The sequence below is a fragment of the Aethalodelphis obliquidens genome, unplaced genomic scaffold (assembly GCF_003676395.1).
Source record: "Aethalodelphis obliquidens isolate GAN/ISIS:26980383/991018 unplaced genomic scaffold, ASM367639v1 scaffold24, whole genome shotgun sequence".
NCBI lineage: Eukaryota > Metazoa > Chordata > Mammalia > Artiodactyla > Delphinidae > Aethalodelphis > Aethalodelphis obliquidens.
Genome location: NW_020837968.1, coordinates 23834030 through 23855606, shown reverse-complemented (window position 1 = coordinate 23855606; position 21577 = coordinate 23834030). Strand labels below are relative to the sequence as shown.

The 21577-nt window shown below is 33.3% G+C and overlaps 1 protein-coding gene across 14 annotated transcripts in view; it reads right to left on the bottom strand.

Moving 5' to 3' along the window:
* Positions 1-1678: 1678 nt before the first annotated feature.
* The window catches only part of CEP170 (centrosomal protein 170), a 147111-nt gene continuing 127212 nt past the window's right edge, over positions 1679-21577 (bottom strand). For 10 of the 14 annotated variants that reach the window (XM_027122430.1, XM_027122428.1, XM_027122431.1 and 7 more), the window contains 6 exons: positions 16019-16196; positions 13857-14027; positions 9932-10020; positions 6375-6468; positions 5567-5618; positions 1679-3998 (listed from right to left, as the gene is read on the bottom strand). In XM_027122430.1, coding sequence (XP_026978231.1) covers positions 3709-3998; positions 5567-5618; positions 6375-6468; positions 9932-10020; positions 13857-14027; positions 16019-16196 — 874 coding nt within the window. In that variant the 3' untranslated portion in view covers positions 1679-3708. The remainder of the gene's footprint in view (positions 3999-5566; positions 5619-6374; positions 6469-9931; positions 10021-13856; positions 14028-16018; positions 16197-21577) is intronic. The other 4 variants (XM_027122433.1, XM_027122439.1, XM_027122436.1 and 1 more) reach the window with 3 other exon arrangements.

Sequence of the window (21577 nt, the reverse complement as noted above, 5' to 3'; positions counted from 1 at the left end):
CTCCCTGACTTCAGACTATATTACAAAGCTACAGAAATATAGATCAATGGAACAGGATAGAAAGCTCAGATAAACACACGCACATATGGTCACCTTATCTTTCAGAAAGGAGGCAAGAATATACAACAGAGAAAAGACAGCCTCTTAAATAAGTGGTGATGGAAAAACTGGACAGCTACATGTAAAAGAATGAAATTAGAACACTCCCTAACACCATACACCAAAATAAACTCAAAATGGATTAAAGACCTAATGTTAGGCCAGACACCATCAAACTCTTAGAGGAAAACATTGGCAGAACACTCTATGACATAAATCACAGCAAGATCCTTTATGACCCACCTCCTAGAGAAATGTAAATAAAAACAAAAGCAAACAAATGGGACCTAATGAAACTTAAAAGATTTTGCACAGCAAAGGAAACCATTAACAAGACGAAAAGACAACCCTCAGAATGGGAGAAAATATTTGCAAATGAAGCAACTGACAAAGGATTAATCTCCAAAATTTACAAGCAGCTCATGCAGCTCAATATCAAAAAAAACAAACAACCCAATCCAAAAATGGGCAGAAGACCTAAACAGAAATTCTTCCAAAGAAGATAGAGATATAAAGGATTTTGTAGGGCAAGGAATCAGAGGTTTTCTGAAGAAAAACAGGAAGGAGAACCACTTCACAGTCATAGACCACTTGGATTAGAAGGGACTTGGATATCAAGATGCTTTCATTCTGCAGATCAGAAGATATAGAAACACATTTTTAGGTAGTGAGGAATGGGTCTGGAGCCTAAGCTTCTAAGTCTAGTTTCCTTTCAAAAGTTAGGATCCTGTCAGGCAGAGACATATATGGCAAGCAAAACCAAAGACAGATGAAGGAAGCAAAACAGCACAGACATTTTAAAATACAGTATACCCAGGAAATAGAGATTATTAATTTAGAAGGAAGAAACACGTGTATGTATAGTGGGGGAAGGGAAGGGGAAAATATAAGTATGTGGCACAGCCCTTTGCTGTGGCCCAGTCAAGTGAGGGAAGCTTTATGAAGAGGTCGGTGGGACTCTGAAGAATGGAAGGAATGTGCATAAGCAGGAAGGAAGGGGAGGAAGAAGCAGTACACAGAGCATTGAAGAGGCTCCAGACTGTCAGGAACTCATGGTGGAGAGTCTGTATCAGGTGTACACTGACATAAAAAAAGAGCCACATTATGGAAAGCCTAAAAAGGTCAGGCCGAGAAACAGAATGCTGAATGATAACATTTTTATTATTGTTAACAGGGAAATATTCAAGACTCTTGGGAATGAATGATACGATGAAAGAAAATGAGTCCAAATGGATAGTTCTTAAATTTAAGATGTATTTTAAATTCTTCTTTGTTCCCCAAATATATCACTGTCATAAAGCTTTCTGATGACTCCAGGCCAGCTAAAAATAAAGGCTGTGCATGTACCTATTACATTAGCGTATTAAGCTAAGAGAATTAAATTTGCTATAATTTGCTAAGAAAATATTTTCTTCTTTAGCCCAAAATAGTATGAAGTTTTACAGTTACCACATATTAATTAAAACTGAAGAATTTCTTCTTTTGCTAAACCTTGGAAAATGATATACAATTATTATATAAATTGATGAAGTATTAGCAATCCAGATGGTAGAAGAAATAAAATGTACAATCAACTGCATAAAGTTCCAGAAACACTTTATTTAAAAATGGAGTTGTAAATGCATAACAAAATAACATAAGTAATAAAGGTAACAAAAATAAATAAGGAGAATAATGTATTCATACAAAATAAAAATAACATAGTAAAAGGCCAAATGTTTGTAATTGAACAAAACTGTGTAAACACTTAAATGATAATGTAAGTAGAATAGATGCTAATATTTTCCTAAACAACTCCTTACCTTCTACTTCCATGTTGATATAATCAGTACTCAAACATTAAACAAAGAGGAAACAATGGTGATTACTTTGTCGTACTTTTTCTTCAAATGGATTGACCCTGTTTTAATGTTTCACTTATTTCTTCAAAGCAATTGTATCTTTCCATTCATGCTCTTTAAAATCATTTTTTCAGTTTTCCTTTATTAGACAGAATTGGGAATTTAGGTTTACAAGGACAACAGTCCATTTACCCTTTTTTTTTTTTAATTTAAAGAAAAATATGAGATCCATCTTACAACAGACTTTTGTTTCTACAACTCTACAAAACAGTTTTTTTGCATCTTTAACTGGCCCAACAGTACAGGATTTTTAAAAATCCTGTAAAGTTTTGAAGTGAACAGAGCTACTTTCCTAAAACAAATGTAGCACAGGATTATTGCTGAAATATTAAAGAGTATTTCATAAAAGTTGCAGAAGTTGCAGTTTTAACCTTTATAGACTGATGGGGTCAAGGTTTACTAATAATATTTAACTGAATTAATAAGATACACCCAAATTATAGTGTTCTGGCAACATAAAGATAATTACTTTCTTTTTAAACTTATCCAAATGTGAACTTACTGGAAGGAGAAAAAACAAGTTTATAGAAGATACTTTTCATAAGCTTCCTGTTTAGCACAGGCCCAAAGCCTTGGTCGTTGTCGCCTTGCAGGGTCCTTATAAATGTACACGACTGAGACAGGATTTACTACTGGGTCCTACAGGGGAACACACAGAAGCAACTTATCGCTTGGGAATGAAACTATCCACTAATCTTATGACTACTGGTTCTCCAAGTTTCCTAATGCCAAAAATTTTAACTTCATGATCATTTCAAGGGAAAAATTTTTTAAACCGTCACATATAAACTTGGTAACACAGGACCAATATACATGTTCTTAGTTTTAAAAATATACTCCACCTAAACTGTCTAGTTTAATCCTTCTAGTTATTTGCCCTAAAATGAGACAAAATCTTACTTTCATTAAAAAAAAAATGGTAAAAAGTGCCAAATTCATCTTTTTTAAAGTGGAGTAAAACACCGTGGGGTTAAAACAAATACAGTTATCAATATCCTATATACAAAAAAAAAAAAAAGATGGTTAGTCCTTACTGACATATAGATATGTCCACCTACCACTCCCAGCAAATCTTAGTGCAAACGTAACAGTTCATCTCCATAAACCCCAAGAAAATTTACGCAGCAACAAAGTTATATAAATCACATATATGTTGGAAAATTTTAGAACACAAGAAGGACTGTTTTGAAAGGTCAGTTTGACTGTGGAGAGTAATATGTCATTGTATCCAATGGTAATGAATACTAATATAAATCCTATTATTTAAGAAGCAAATATAAGTGTTTAACAAATCTGTACAGATGAAGAGGAAGTCCATTTCAGGGAGCAGCTTGGCACAGGATACATGGGGGTCAGAAATGTTGGGTATTTAGTTTGCTTGTAGGTCACAGCATGGCTTAAAGAAAAAAAACAAAGATCTATGAAGGGAAAGGATGCAATTATCGAATTCAATTTGAAAATCATAAAACCACAAAATGTGAAACTGTCACAATCTGATTTTTCCTCTATGTGCATCAAATGGTTACCTAATGGTTTGAAAGGATTACTATGACTCCACATTATAGATAAAAAATAAATAAAATTAAGAAGACAGAGATAACAAGATTGTAGTTGACCAAGCTTTCTTATTTTGTATAAGTCAACACTGTGTTGCTTCCAATATTCCTAGTCATTCCACAGGTAATTATTTCTAACAAGCAAGAGAAAGTCATTCATGTACTATAACATCTTCCTCTTCCCCATCAGGGTTGAACCTATTGAAATGTATACTGAAATCAGCCTCAGATTCGGCATTCTCAAATTCAGCTGAGACTGAAACAGCAGCAGGATGAAGAACCCTAGCTTCTGGTTGGCAAAGTGTCGGTGTCTGACCCGGGCTGCTGTGGTTATTCACAGGACTGGACTTCTGTTTTGATGGAGATGGCAAGATAGCACTGGGAAATCCCATGTTGTTCAGAGCTTCCAGAGTTCCATCTGGGTCAATCATAGCATTGATTGCTGAAAGAAAAAAAAAGAAATAGAGGGAAAAAGATATAATTGTAGATACAGTTAAATCTGGATATGAATATTGCTTGTGACTTGGATAATATTTCAATTACTGATGCTTATATGAGCTTAAATTTGGCTAATCCTTTCAATTCTATATTTTAAACCCCACTTTCAGGAATTCTGGGGCTGATCTATATTGTGGATTATAAAAACCTAAAAGCTTTCTATGGTCCCTTGAGTAGGCTACTTATGGGCATCTGAGCCTGCTGGAAGACTAGGATTTGGAGATATGGAATTCAGGAAAGATCTTTTTGAAATATGCTTTAATCATTATAAGAGGATGATGAAAATATTGGTTATGATTTAAAGAAACACTCCTGGCCTTATTTATTACTCAGATAATTGGAGATTGGTTGCTAAAACACGGTTCAGAGTAACCTGAAAGTTGAGGAGGCCGAAGTAATTATCAGCACACTCTGAATCCTACCACAGCATGTTGTCCTTCATCCTGGTGAGAGTGCTAGGGTATTAGCCATGTACAAGTATATATGTACCACTGGGCCATAAAGTTCCCCTCATAGTCCAGATACTAATATCCCGTGGCAGCCCCAGCAGGCCAAACAGACCTTGCTACCTCATGGGAAGGGCCAGATAAAAACCAGCTTTCAATCCAAAAGATCCTTGCGTGGACAAGGGAAAATCTTGGACAGTGATTTTCAACTTGGCATTGGGTAGAGTGGGGAGATGGGAGAAAGAAGCACCATAGATACAAGAATTATTTAAGAGGTCCTTTTAAAAGCATACTCCCTCCTACCAGCTAATAATCACGTAAACAAGCCACTTTGCCTCATGGGGGTTATACTATAACCCTTAGGTGTGCTAAGGCTGAAAAACGGTTAAGAATCACTTAGTTGGACCAACATATCATGCCTCTGATAATTCAATTGACAAAGACAGTAGAATTAGAAACTGACTCTGGAATCTGCTTGTTGTACCACTGGGGACTTCTAGGTCAAGACACACATAGGCATAAATGCATAATTAAAGATCTGACATACACCAAAAACAAACTGTTGAAGTTTAGGAGGCCAAAAGTCTCTTTCTTTTTCTTCTCTACCTCCTTCTGGTCCCTGTGTCCAATATGCACTCATTTCTTGTGGTTTATCCAAATTATTATTATTTATATTATAACATAAGTTCATTTGGGTTATACCATATATACAATTTAAGAATTATCAAATCAAGTAAACAATGCTAATTGTCAATAAGCATTTTCAGCTGCATGTACATATTTTAATATTTTATATATTTTTCATATACTATATATAATACTACGAATTATAACTTCTAGCCTATGTGCCTAGAATTTAACTTTATTATATTTTTAATTATTTATACTGGTTTTAATACTTTCCTTTTATGAGTAATTTGAATATGTAGAATGTTATATCTTTCTCCATACATCATTACACTTAATCAAACAGTGTTCTAATATTTAATAATATTTTAGAAATACCACTTAGAATGTACTTGTCCCAAATTGTTAGCTCTTTACACTTAATCAGTAGTAAATTTACCTTGTAGCTGCTTTTCAACTCTTTTTAGCTCTTGTAAGATAGAAGAAATCTCCTGTAGGGAAAGCAATGACAAAAATTAGCTTACTTTAATTAAAACATTTTTATTTGATTGGATAAGCAATGAACCTCACACTAATCTTATTTGGAATCCTTAATTATTATTGACATGGCACCACATCTGTAGCAACAGGATATGAAATAATTCATGATATCCAGTAAACAAGATTCAAATTTTAAAATCTTTAATGTTGAAACAGATTTTCTTTTCAATGAGATGACAGAAGATGAAAAGTTCAAGATAATAATAATAACAATAAGCAAAGATTCTGAAAAACTTGTATTGATCACTCTTGCAACGACTTTGTAAAAGTGCTTAAGGATTTTCTTTGGAAAATGTATAAACTGCAACCTCGGTTTTAGGATGACTTCCTGAACAATAAAAATCTGTACAAATTCTTGAGGAGGAGACAAGCAATCTATTAAGTAAATAGAAATGACTGATGTCAACTTATATTTGAGTTTGGCTCCTATTTCAAAATTGCTTATTTATAACACATAATTATTACAAGAACAAGAGTGTATAACAGTGAGAAACATAAAAGGTTCCTCCATACCCTCTGCAACTTTGAAGCAGTCAACATTTTAAATCCCTGTGAGAGAAAATTGAAGGCATAAAATTCCCCAAATTTGTGCACTTATATCTTCTTTTATAAATGTAAATCAACAGTTTAAAAATAAGCATATCATTCCCTGAAAACAAAACCTTACTTTAAAAAAATGTTTTAATATTCAAGAAAAATGATCATACCATGCTTGAGGTTTTCACAATAGGGACTTCACTTTCAGCTCTTAACTTGCTTTCTATTTCATCCCAATTCCGATCTTTGTCTTTAAATAATATTCTATAAATAAAAAAATAAGCATTTTACTTTTCATATTTTAAAAACTTACCACATTTTTCATGATAATACAAAAGCAATGTATCTTTTCAAAGCTACACAAGAATTAAAAAAAACACTAAGTGTTAACACGAACTGTGAATTAAATACTGAGCCAACATTACCAATAAACTCATTTATGTGAGAGATTTGTACTAATAAAGTAACTGACTGGTTATGAATACACACATAAACCCTTTAGTACTTATCTCATTCTTTACTGAAAACCAAATATAAAACAAATGTAGATGAATAACCCCAAAACTTTATCTAATACTTGTAATTAACCATATAACCACCTTTTATAACAAAAACACAACTTCATTCATATAGAACATACGCAGTATAAATATAAGATGAAAATAGGTTGAATTAGGTATAAACAACTGTCTGTCAAGACCTCTTTAAATAGGAAAAGGCTTCATATTGATTGAGCAAAGCGTGTACATTATTTCAAAGGTTGAAAACTAGAGTACTTATGCTGCTTTTCTTTAAAAATCCTATTCATGTTAGTATATTTGTACATAATAACCTATTAAGAGTTAAGACACTATCCTTTTGACAAAAACAATTGCTAATAAAGATCCTTATGTTCAAAATTAATTTCAAGTATCTTAACTTATAAAATAAAGGACCACAAAATTTTGACTTGTCTTTCAAATGTGGTATGCTTCTCTCTTCAATCTAGAAGACACGATTCGGCAGCTTTAGAGAGCTGTAAATACTAGGTACCTTTTTAGTTTCTATTTGAATTTCGTCATTGGGCTTGGAAATCTAGTTTAACTGCCTTATATAAAAACCAACACTGTACCGGAAAGTAAAGTATTACTATTAGAAGCTGATCAGTATTTAAGTAGTAAACTAAATTACATTTTTATTTGTATTTCTTCAAAGTTCAATGTGCTAGGTTCAACTTATTTAAAAACATGAAATTCATAAACATCTAATCAAGTCTGGAACATCAACAATTACAAATAACCATACTTAAAAAGGCAACAGTGGTTCCAGAATCCTATATAAGAATATTCTTCTGATCTACTGTTAAAATTTCTATACCCAAAAGACTAAACATCCTTGCCAACTATCTAAGAGCTGTTATCCTAATGACTATGATATTAAGGCATAAGAAATTATTATGTGCTCTATAAAAGAGTCCTTATAGCTTACAGCATTAGGATTGGTGAAAGTAAGAAAACAATGACTATTTCATGGACCAACTTAGAATTACAATGGACTCATACAATACAAAAAGTCTGTGCTTAGCCACACTGAAAATTCAGTGAATTTTGCCAGAAGGTGGTTACTGAGTATAATGCTTGTGCTTTTTCAAATTGTTAAACCATACATATTTCACCTTTGCTGAAAATGTCTTAGAATTGTCACCTGAGGTTCCTAACTCACACACTCACACAAATGTCCCCAGAGTTCTAAGCCACTGAAGGGATAAAAAACTTAAAGACAATATGTCTTTATTGATAAGTTTACCCTTATCAATTTTCACATATAGCTATGAGTTTTAAAGAAGCTTAATTTCCTAGAGAGTCATAATTTAATAATCATTCATCAACAAATAGTAACAAATATTGTACATTCTAGTTGCTGTATGTTTAGACAAAGACCCCTACTCTCACGGAACTTACATTCTAGCTCATTTATTTGAGCAGGCAGCTGTCTTTGCTACCTACATGTGATTTGTCTTAATTTCATTATTTTGCTTTACCATCTGTATTTTACTATTCACAACTTCTAATCCATCTAAGTCCAATCACCCCATTTTATTATTAGAATTTATTTTATTATTTTAAAAATATTTTTATTATTAAAATCATGTTACAAAGAAGTAAAAGGTATAATAACAATATATTTTCACTGGATCTTTCTAAATTAAAACTGTGCACATTTTCAGGTTTATAACTGATTTAGAGAAATTACGTCAGTTGCAGGCTCTTCATAAATAACACCATTTTCTAATTTCTGATTGGGCTTATAAATGAGCACATTATTTTCATTAATCATACTCAGTGATTAAGCCATTAGTGCTCTAACATCATCTTAGGTGGAATATTGTGTATGTGTTCCTTTAATGACTACATCACTCCCAAGTTTGCTGATCCCATCTTCTGTCACAAGTAAGAGAGCTCTCCTTCACATGACAAACCATCCTCCTATGATTTCCTAATCAGGCACGTGCCCAGAGACAAATGAAGCTCTCCCTTCCCTGGCATAAAGCCCAACTGAAATTTGTAGGAAAAAAAAAAAGGTCAGCTTAATCAATTAGTTATTACACATGAATTAACAAGCCTTTAGGGCCCAATCATATGCCTACTATTTAATGCTAGGAGACATGCCTTGAGTTTGGCTCAAGTACTCAGTGTAGTTGAAGGTGATGTATAACTGTTATCATTTTGAATTTAATTCCACCAAAGGGATATCCTAAAACTAGAGCATTATGGGAGGGTTATTAACCAAAGGACTAAATTAATGAAATAAACATCGATTAACAGAATCTTATATGGGAATAAAGTCTCCAAATTCAGTCACTGATTGAATGATTTTTTGACTGCACATTATTTGTCCAGCACTGTTTTGATGCCCTCACAGCTGAGTGCAGAAGGCAGCCAAGTAAGCAGGTAATTACAATTCACTGGGATAAGTGTAAGAAGGGAAATATAGGATGTGATACTGTGGGAACCCGTAGGAAAGGCACTTGAGAAAATTCAGAGAAGGTTCTTAGAGATATTGCCATGCAATTTAAGTCCTGAAGGATGGGAGAGGTGTTGGACACTCGAAAACTGGGTCCAGTTGAGAGGGCTAGGGGATGATGAGAGATGACAATGGACATACTTCACGGAGGGAATTGAGGAATAGAAAATTCAATACAACACAGTCCCTGTACACAAGATTCTGGCTAGCGAAGGGGTCAGACACTGAAAAAATTATTGTGATTCAACATAAATAAATAGCAAAGGCATTAGAAAATCTAGTTTTTGACTATCTACGTCCTTTTTACATAAATTTTCTGAGTCTTACACGAGTACTCATTTTGTTCTCTTTACTGATGAGGAAGCTGTAACTAAAGTTTGAGGTCTCATAAAAGATGCCCTAAAATTCTGTTAATTTCAAATACTTACTATTATTTTGTGGAAGAGTAAATTTTTCTGATTATTAATAAAATTAATCTAAGTGATTACAGCTGTTAGCTCTCAATTACCAAGAGGCTGATTATTTGGGACATCTGTTCTCTTTTTGTGCCCTTCATGCTGTCTAGCATATAGCTATAATATCTAAACAGGAAAGAACATGCTAGTGGCAGCAGTAAGGTTCAGTATCATTGACTTCACGAGTTCCCAGAAGCTGTGGTAGCAGGCTTGCAGAAAGTGGAACAGATGGTAACAGAAGCAAGGATGTTTGAGTAATACAAAAATACCTGATCTTTCCAGCTGTCTTGTCTATGGACTGCCTTATCTTCCTAGAAAACTGAAAGACGGATGACAGCAGCAGATTATCTCCCATGACCTGAAACATGAAAAGAAAAGAACAGACATTAAAACAGTACTGCTCTATTGGATAACCACCAAGAATACTAGTTACAACTCACTACATTTAGGGGCATTTAATATTTATGCTAATTTTAATAAAGATAATTTAGGGGCATTTAATATTTATGCTAATTTTAATAAAGATCAATGAAGAATCTAATTAGAGCAATGTGTAACTAAATTGAGAAAGAAAAGTAAATATTAACAAAGGAGTTCTTTTTTGTTAAATAACTTGTCAAGTTTCCATATTATTTTCATCATATAACTTTCAAAAAACAATCCATATTATCTAATCTTCAATTACTATCATGATCCTGTCCCCCATGCTTCCAATTCAAATGATCACAAATGGGAAAATATAAGTGATTTATTATCTTTCAGTGACTGACCCCTTCGCTAGCCAGAATCTTTTGTATAGGGACTGTGTTGTATTGAATTTTCTATTCCTCAATTCCCTCCATGAAGTATGTCCATTGTCATCTCTCATCATCCCCTAGCCCTCTCAACTGGACCCAGTTTTCGAGTGTCCAACACCTCTCCCATCCTTAAGGACTTAAATTGCATGGCAATATCTCTAAGAACCCTTCTCTGAATTTTCTCAAGTGCCTTTCCTACGGGTTCCCACAGTATCACATCCTATATTTCCCTTCTTACACTTATCCCAGTGAATTGTAATTACCTGCTTACTTGGCTGCCTTCTGCACTCAGCTGTGAGGGCATCAAAACAGTGCTGGACAAATAATGTGCAGTCAAAAAATCATTCAATCAGTGACTGAATTTGGAGACTTTATTCCCATATAAGATTCTGTTAATCGATGTTTATTTCATTAATTTAGTCCTTTGGTTAATAACCCTCCCATAATGCTCTAGTTTTAGGATATCCCTTTGGTGGAATTAAATTCAAAATGATAACAGTTATATATCACCTTCAACTACACTGAGTACTTGAGCCAAACTCAAGGCATGTCTCCTAGTATTAAATAGTAGGCAAATATTCACCAAATAACATGCACACAGAGATCAAGAAGATTATAATCCTTGTTCTCCACAGTGGGAAAGATAATTTTTAAAAATTTACTTAAAATAATAAGTTTTAATGATGGGGGTTGTTACCACCCCAGTTGAACTTTATGGGCAAAACCAAGGGTTAGCAAACTTCTGTAAAGGGCCAGAGAGTGAAGACTGGGGCCATATGGTCTCTGTCACAACTATGCACCTCATTATAGCAAAAGCAGCTACATTATAGCAAAAGCAGCTGTGTCATAATAAGACTTTATTTACAAAACCGGGTGGTAGGCTGAATTTGGCCAGCATCCTGTAGCTTGCCAAGAGCTAAACCATGAAAGGCACAGCTAGTGTGGAATGCTAGAAAAAGGACTGAACTTGGGACTAGATATGGGTTCTAAAATCAGTTCCTTACATTGTCAGAACTATATCTAGACTCTGTTAAAAAAACCCAGAAAATAAGATATGGCCTTGGATGTTAAGGTGCTTTAAACACTGGTAGGGGAGATAACAACAACATACAGGAAATATTATTAAATATTTTTATAAAAACAATGTAAATAAGTACTAATTGTGATCCACTGCTTTACGAATTCTAATGAAAGGGGGAGTTCAGTGAGCGGTGGCATTAATAAGGAAAGTATCATGGAAAACCAGAACTTGAGTATGATAAGTATTTGAATTTAGTGAGGGATAAAAGGTAACTTTTATTTTTTTTAACTTTTAACTTTTAACTTTTTTTAGGGTGTGAAAAGCAACATAAAGACAATGAAAGGCTAAATAAGCATAATGGTATTTTGTGAGCCTTGAGAAAAAAGGCCAAATAAGAGTAGAAGACATATATTAATTAGGAAGGAGTGAGAAAGGGCAGGGTAGTCTACGGTAGATTATAACATAGAAAGGATATCTCTCTTTTCTACGTCATAGAGTTCAGTATCACAATGTATTAATTTTCTGATTATCAACTATGAGATAACTATCAATCTAAATGTTTCCATTCTCTTTAAAAATATAAATTTCTATAGTTTTATTACATTTAGAGGAATTTATCTTCCTAGACCTCAGGACAAGTATGAATAAGATTAGAGAATGGGCCCTTTCTCTGAAACCAAGAACAACTTATCAACTATCAGGACAAAGAAAGTGTGTTCTAAAACCATCTAGCATATTATAATTGCAGCTATGGAACTAGCTACAGTGCTTCTCCATCAGGTGGATTTTTTTCTACTCTGTACTACTGCAAACATATATATTCTTATATGCTAACTTTTATCTCCAGTTCCGTATATCCAGTAATCCACAGATGTGGTCCTAGCAACAAGAGAGCCACATGGAGCAAACCTAAACTCAACCTACAACTTTTAATTGCCCAGCTGAGCAGTACCACCAGTTAACTCACAGGTGTGTGATAAATAAATGCCTATTGCTTTATGCCACTGAGATTTTTGTGGTCTGTTATAAAGAAACAGCTAACTGCTATAATCTACCTCTAGGTTTTTTCCATCGCAGCTCCCTGTCTCCCTCCGCCCAAGGTAAATAATGTCCTGAATCCCATTTATCATTCCCTTGCTTTCCTTTTTATATAATTTGTTAGATCTATTTCTATCCTAAGTATATATTTTTATTTTATTAATTTGTAACAAAACACATTATATACAATCTTTTGAGAATTACTTTTTTTATTTTCTGTATGGTATGTGGGCCTCTCACTGCCGCGGCCCCTCCCGCCGCAGAGCACAGGCCCCGGACGCACAGGCCCAGCCGCTCCGCGGCACGCGGGACCCTCCCAGACCCGGGCACGAACCCGCGCCCCCGCATTGGCAGGCGGATTCCCAACCACTGCGCCACCAGGGAAGCCCTACTTTTTTCATTAAATGTTCTATTGCTAAAATTCATCCACATTGTGGCATGTTGCTGTAGTTCATTTGTTTTGATTACTCCATAAATTGTTCAATTTGTGTACATACCAGTTAATACATTCAATTTTCTTCAGATATAAACACTTAGATTGTTTCCAAGTTTTGTTACTGTCCATACCGCTATTATAAATATCCTTTTGCATGACTTTTGCTCTCAATGGGAAAGGGTACGCACTAGCAGCAAAACTACTAGACAATGGGCTATGTTTATGCTCAACTTTAGGAAATAATGTCAAGCTGTTTGCCAAAGTGACTGGACCAATTTAACCTCACTAGCAACAATAAGAAATCTTATGTATCCACATCTTCTCCAACATTTAATATTTTAAGACTTTATTTGTTGCCAATTGAATGAGTATAAAATAATCTCACTGTAGTCTTGAAAAGTATTTCTCTGAACACTCATGAAGTTGAACATCTCTTCATAGGCCTTGGGTATTTTCAGTGAAATGCTGTGCATGTTATTTGCAGATTTTTCTACTGGGCTGTTTTTGCCTTTTTAAATTGATTGTAGGAGTTCTGATATATTCTGTATACTAATCCCTTATTGCCTATATGTTTCACAGTCCTTTAACATACTCAAATTTATCAATCTTTTATTAAAGTCAAAACTTTTTGTGCCTTTTAAGAAATCATTCCCTACTGCAATGTTGAAAGATATTTACCTATATTTTACTAAAGAATTTTAAAGTCCTGCTTTTGCCCTTTAGGAACTAAATTCATTTGGAGTTAATTATTTGTATTTGATGTGATGTCAGGATGAAATTCCATTCTACCCATAAGGACAAGCACTTTTTTTCCCAGCCCTATATATTGAATAGTTCTCATCTTTTTCCCACCAATGGGGCATGCCTCCTTTGCCATTTGTTAAAGTTTATGGTTTACTCACTTCATCCCTGCTCCAGGTTCTCCGCCTTGTAATAGTTAAGTGATCAGGAGGCTCTGTTGGTTGAGGTCTTGGATCACTAGACCGACAGTTGTTTCCTTCTGGTGTTTTAGAATGAACTAATGGAGGGATCTTCCGGAAGTTGAGGCTTTCATCAAAAACACGATCAACTAACTAATAGGACAAAAGCAAATCCTTATGAGCACAGAGTAATTTGGAAAAATATAGATATTGGCATTATAGTTTTTATAATTAGACAGAAGTCATTCCATTCTCAGGTAGTAATAGAAGCATGAAATCTTCAATAAACCAATTACTTTCTTTTTATAAGCACTTCAAAGGTGTCTGTTTTATAAAATAAATGTTCATCTACATCGATTTTCAAAATCCAAAATATGTAACTATGTTAAATTTGAGTCTTCCATGGATAAGGTTTCCCCTAAATGGAAAACACAGATGGTAAATAGAAAAAACTGAGCCATGTAGATGGACAAGGAGTTCATTTTACTCACATTGCCTTGCCCGTGTAAAATAATCTTTCTTTTTCTTTTAGTTTCCTATCTTGCTTTTTTCCTTTTTTTCTCCCCAAATCCAGGTGCCAAATTTCTTCACAGATAAATAAATTGCAAATTATAATTAAGTTTCCAAAAAAAAAGTTTTTTTTGGTTCACAAAGTAAGTAGTTTTTGGTCTTAGATAAACTTTTAGCAATGTTACAGAAATGACATATTCCAGTACAAATGATATACTGCCATCTACAGTGCAAATTATACACATACGGTACAAAGTAGCTCAGGTTTACTGAAGAAGGAATAAACTCTAGTACAATAATAAGAAATAAAGCCAAAAGGAAAAAATGGAAGTCTACTCAATGAAATGTTTGAAAAATTTTACTGGGTCTGAGTGAAGGTACAATCATGTTAGACATTTAGTTAGACAGCTGTGAAAATAATATCTTCATCATTTAAAGTGTACCAGAAGAATTGTGTATGTCTTGCCACCAAGAGGATTCTTTTGTTTTTCACCAATAAGAATGATTTTTATATACATTTACAATTGATCACTGTGGTAACAAAACTCTACACAGGTTGATGAAACATCATTTACCAAATTAGACAACACATAAAGGGGAAAAAAAAACAACCAAAAAATGACCATTAAAGAATAAGATTATAAAGGTTACAAAAAGCAACTGAAGAAAATTTTAGTAGTACAGTTTACCAGAATTAAATTTGTCAAAGAGGCTAGCCATTTTTGGCTACTATTGAGAACATTATTTTATAAAATTAAGGGAGTGGAATGAATCATCAATATTAGGGGCTGGCAAATTTTTTCTGTAAAAGGTCAGATAACAAATATTTTAGGCTTTGCAGCCATACAGCTTCTGTCCGACTACTCAATTCTGACGTTGTAGCATAAAACAGCCAGATGATAATTAAACAAATTAGTGTGGCTTTGTTCTAATAAAACTATAATTCATTTTTCAAAATGCCAATCTTTTGTTTGTATCTCTGCACCAAATCAAGAGAGCCAACATGGCCAGAATACATTATTTTTATATTATATGTTAAAGGCACCTTCTGGAGCCATGTATGTACATGGTGCCCCCAGGAGTGGGAGGGCAGGAGGCCCTGGATTTGGAAGGGCAATAGTCTATATATGCTAACTTACATTGCAGAGTTCACGAGTGTTTCAAAACTGGATACACATATTTGAGTGTGTGTGTAGGTATATTTCAATTTTTTAAGAATCTTTGTGTATACATATGCATGTGTATATTCATCAACAGAATTATTTAAAGTCATGAAAACTGTAGAATTTTTCTCTTTCTTTGCTACTAGAGATAACTCCTAGTGAAGAAGCTACGTAAAATTTACAAAAACTTTATACAACTATTTACTATTTATACATTTACAAATTTGGATTTGCTTTTCAGATACCGTTTATTTTCATATTTTACAAAGTGCTTATTTTAAATCATTTTATAGCTTCATGTTAATAGTAGACAAAATGTTAGCCTTTACTAGTTTTGTTATAAAAACATAAAAGAAACTTGTTAAAGTAAAGTTGGAAAATGCAGAGCTTCATGCAAACAGGAAGGGTGGACGTAACTAAAATAAACTAAGCAAAAAGCTAAAAGCAAAAGAAATAAAGAAAAGAAAGAACCTTATGCATTTCTCCATGAAGATCTCCTACCTCTTCTCTAGTGTCTATGGCAGAGCCAGGGGTGGTGGCAGCAGTGCTTACTGTGGTACTAGGGGCAGTGCCTGATGAAGTCACTGAATCTATCTCTCCAGCTACATCGTTGATTTCCCGAGCAATGAGAGCAAGATCTTGGCTGATCCTGGCAATAATTTTAGAAAATAAGTTTAATACTTTCAAATAACAGGTCTAGAAACAATCATTTTGATAGAATCAGTTACATAAATTGTATATTTAGTTAAAGATCTGTACTCAAAATTTAAGATTTTTTTGGACATGCTATTAACTATTTGATACTCAAAGTCTTAAACTTTAATTCCAAATATTAATAAAACTAAATTGCACGTCATCTACAAGTTGTCACTTTGAAAAATACATGTTAAACACCTGAAGTACTGATATATCTTTTAAAAATACACTGTTAATGTTAATGACTATACAGGAGTTCTTAAACTTGGGGGTGGTGAACAGAATTCAAGGAGTCCATGAACTTGAATGAGAAAAGCAATTACACCTTTATTTTCACTACTCTCCTAACTGAAACTTAGCATTTCTTTCAATTATAAATACAAGCAATAAACAACAGTGGTATTAGCAATACTGCTGATTTTTTGTCAGTAAAAGTAATCACATTATAGTTGCTACAAGTACCTCAAAACACTTAGTCATCACTATTTCAAAATTACTGCAGTTCATTAAACCCACAGCCATAACATTACATTTAGTATGTTAACAGAGAACCATATATTACTATATACCTTTAAAAATATTTTGATAACTGTATTTCAATATAATTGCATTTCTTTGTCATTCTAAGTATTTTACGTTTATGCATTTAGAAACATTCTTCTGAGAAGAGCTCCCTAAGCTTCCCCAGATGGCCCAAGGGGTGTACAGTACCAAGGTGAGGAAGTGTGACACAGCATGGCACTTTACACCATATACCATACTTCACAGTACACAATATGTCATTTGAGGGTCGCAAGATAGAGGCAGAGCTTGTGAGGTAGAACCTATCGGATTATGAATAAAGACACATTTTAGGAGAAAATTACTGGCTTGCTCATGACCATACAACTTAGAAGTAGCTAAGACAGGGCCAGATTCCAGGGTTAGAGCTTATTTCCATAAAGCCATTTATTTGTATTTTTAGCTACATGGATTGAAGAATTAAATAATTGCTATTGGTGATAACTGAACATTTTCTAAGTTATGCATCCCCTGCACATGATCTCTATTTGGCTACTTCCACAGGGAAGGTTTTGGAATGACAGAATATTTGTAAAGTACCTGTTTTAAGATTCCCAACTCTAAAATCCAAAGCACAAAGTAACAGTTTTTTAACTTATACAAAATGTGAGCTTGAAAGACTTTCAAGGAATGCAGTAATTGCATAAAAACTTAACTACAGATTTAAAAAGAAAAGCTATGTTGAAGCTACGGCCCAACAGAAGCAATCTGTGGTCAATTCCTTTTTATTTACCAAAAAATATTTACTAATCTGGCCACTGTGGTAGGCCCTAAGGGCTGCAATGGTGAATAAGCAGACAGGGTCCTTGGCTTCAGAAGCTTAGAATTATATTTTCAAATAATCAAAACCAATACTTACCATATATTATAATCAAAACCATTATAAAGAAGCTTTATATTCACCAACTCTAATTCTTACAACCACCTTGTAAGAGAGGTATTAATCAGCTTGTTTTGTAGATGAGGAAAATCAGCCTCAGGAGAGGTTATGCAACTAATTTTTCGGTTAAGGTCACAAACAGTAAGTGGTGTAACCAGATCTTTCTATACATCACGCTATATCTCATATTACCATTCCACATCTAATTTTTAAAAACTTGTTAACTGTTGATGTAACTCTTTTGAGAATGGGTGTAAACTGTTTCCTTAGATACAATATTCCACTCTTGTAATTTCCTAAAATAAATGAACTAGGATGAGAAACAGAATAACCCAGTTTAATGAGATAAGAAATAGGCAACTTTTACTTATCTAACGATCTATTTTATTTTTAAAGTTTTTTATGCAGACATTTGTACGATGAAGCTTCTGATATTTGCAGAAAGCAGTAATGAATTAATTAAAAAAAACCCACAAACAACAGCAATGTCAACATGTTATACAGTAAAAACTGTACTACAATGAACTCTTAATGTATATACCGCATATACTGTTCAGTTAGTAGGCATCCGAAAAGCTTTCTTTTAATTTACAAGTATGTTGCGTATATACCAGCTGTTTCTTTGCATGGCAATTCCTATCTTAAAGCTGACTCAATAATACAGACCATTAACTTAATTTAAATCTGCATTGCTTAAAAATCTGAGCATCTACTAAAACCAGTATTAGGAATTCTAAAAGACATAAAATTATCAAGAAAAAAAGCCAAAGTTATGAGTGTCTTCAGAAATAACAGTTTTATGACTCAACATAGAGTATGGATCTATTCATATGGTTGTTCAATCTAGGCTTACAAATTAATTCTGTAATACTTCTAGATTACAGTTATTAGAATATTTTACAATAATGTAGTTCTTTATATCTCTTGTATTCTTTCTTTGATCTCCAAGTTTATAACCCCTGTTCTTATTCTCAATCTCCACCTCAATAAATCTGCTGAAGGAGGAAATTCTAAAATGAACAGACCTTTTATTTGGAGTTTTGCTTCCATCTGCTTCCTTTGCAATATCAATAAAAACTCAAGCCTTCTAATTAGAAAAATGGATAATTTTCACATTTAATTTTATTTTATTACAAAATATGGATAGGAAAACAGTCCTTAAGGAAGGAAATATAGTTCCAGGGTTAAGTTCTATAACATCTGTGTAATTTGTCTATAACATCTGTGTAATTTTGTCAGAACCAATAAGCCAATTTCAAAAATTTTGTAGAAATGAATATGCATTATTTGTAAAAAGGTGGGGTAATGAGGACATACTTTATGAAGTTTATGATTTTCTCAGGTGAACTATCTCAGTAATGTCCCCTTTCTTATTTAAATCAATTAAAGGCTATTTTTCACTGAAGGGTTAAAAACAGGGGAAAATATATTAATAACACGCTTTGGGTATACTGGAAGTTTAAAATATTGAAAATGAGAGTGAGACCTTGTGAAATGCATGTCCTATTAAACATGCAATATTTGCAAGTGTGACCTAATAACCATGATAGAAACAAACTATCAGACTTTATTGATTTAAATTACGAACATTAACAGTCTTTTAGGTTTTAAATTAACTGAAAAGAAAAATATCTGCTTTATCTTTTTAATAGCATATTAAGTTTCAAAAGTTTTTATATGTAAGTAGAGCTTCAAAGGATATACATATAAACCATGAGCATGAGACTGCCTTTGATATTACTGGAAAAAAGGAAGTGATGAGCTACTAAAGAAGTATACTAGCTTTAGAATCCTAACATTGAAGTGAATGATAACAAATCAAACCTCTTGTTACTTTAACACTGGATAAGAGATTATAACTATAACTTTACTTAGCTTTTAAGAAATAATTTTGTCTACTTTTTAAATGACAGGAGTGATAAAAATAGTTTTAGGAGAGACATTAAGGGTCATTCCAGAAAATCTTATGTTGAATCTGACTTTATAATAAAGAATCAAAGAAGCCTAGCTCTCAAGAGGCATAAAGATTAACTCATATACTTGACCTAGCTAAAGACTATAGGGAAGGTTCACAAAAGTTTCCTACTGATAAGGAAGATCTTATTCTTCTTTTGGTGGAAACTCTCAGTTATATTTATTATATGTTGATGGAATTTTGATGCAATATTACAAAAAACCTTAATGAAAGAATTATGGCAATCCACATCTATTGTGGGCATTTAATGAAAGCACAGAGAATTGGGAGAAATAGGTAACCTGAGCCACAAAAGACTGGCTTCGGTTGGGAGAGTAATGGATTGAAATTGGAAGCTCTTTGGGGTAGCCAAAGCAATTTAATGGCTGGCCCAAATAGAGGAATAAAGTATGTAGAATCTATTTCTGGCCATCAAAAGAGGTAGGGATTTAATTATATATTTTTTTAAAAAGTTACCTCCCATTTTCTTCAATGAAACTAAGTTTAAACGTGAGCTTAGCACCACAGATACGTTATATTTACTTAAGTGTAGTCTTTAAAATTATGAATATGCTTCAAATAAACTGAGCAAGTCATGAAGAGGTAATGGTAAGAAGATAACTTTGAAGGTCTTAGCACACTCTTGGCCATCAATAAACAGTTCCTAAATAAATGAGAAAAATTAAAGAAACAACCACCACCACACCACCCCATGCCATCTCCACCAGACACAAAGTCTGCAAGCTAAGAGAAGATGGTGTGAAGTCACCTGATAGGAAAATACTGCCCTTATTCAATGAGCAAGATTTGAGATAGCCAAAGTACATGGAAAGAGGTAGTATAAGGTACCCTCAGGTCAGAGAATATGATGAAGGCATAATATCTAGAAAATGCTGAAAAACTATAAGAAACTGAAGAATAACTGTCATTTGACAGTTATTCTGGGCAGATGTTTTGTTCCTACCCTTGCTATTTGGATCTGGCCTAGCCCAAAAGAACAAACAGACAGAGGCTGGACCTGGACTTCAGCTACTGTGAACCAATAAAGCTTAAAACTGACTGAACAGATGTACTTTATTCCTTGATAACGTACATTTTATCTCTATGGTGTTTTCTCCGAAATAAAAAATACTTTAGTATTATTAAAGCTCACTTCCACACATACTCCCAAATATAGTATATCTTTTAACGGTACTGCCATTAAAAGACTTTTTTAACTAAAATAGATTGCTACGTATAGATGTTTCATTATATTACTTTATAGATTATAAGGAACCCCATACCACTTAATTCTGGCCACTAAATTAAACAGACTCTTACCAAAAAAATAAAACAAAAAAGCTTTTAGTAATGTATTAAAATTACAAGTATTTGGTTTTTCATCGTTAAGATTACCATACATTTGTAATTTTAATTGAAAATATTATTTAGGCTTGAAAAATATAAACCATAGTTCTATTCTAAAATTTTTAAAAATGTATTTGATAGGTATTCTTATTTGAATTTCACTAATAAAAGTATTATATGTAAAAGACTTAGTAATAATAAAAGCTTTTCCCTCTTGACATGAAGTGTCAGATGACTTTACTTTGGAGGCTATCAAATCAGGGAGTAGGACTCATTAGGTGGGTGTTCTGTGATACATTTATTTAACAATCATTTCAATATTTAAAAAAAAAACAGACCACTTATATATTAGCGTTATTATTCTCAGGTAAAAAAGAACATTTTAAAATAATGTTTGGATTGAAAATGTGAACAAAACCTTGCCTGAGATTCTTAGGTTTCCTATTTGTATAGGGTAAGCCTAATAGAATATTTTATAAATTATAAGAATATCACATTGATTCTGAAACTCCAATTACATCTGGAGTCATACAGAAAACGGAAAGCTCACAATTAAGTTCTAAATATAATCATATTTGAGTATACACACACA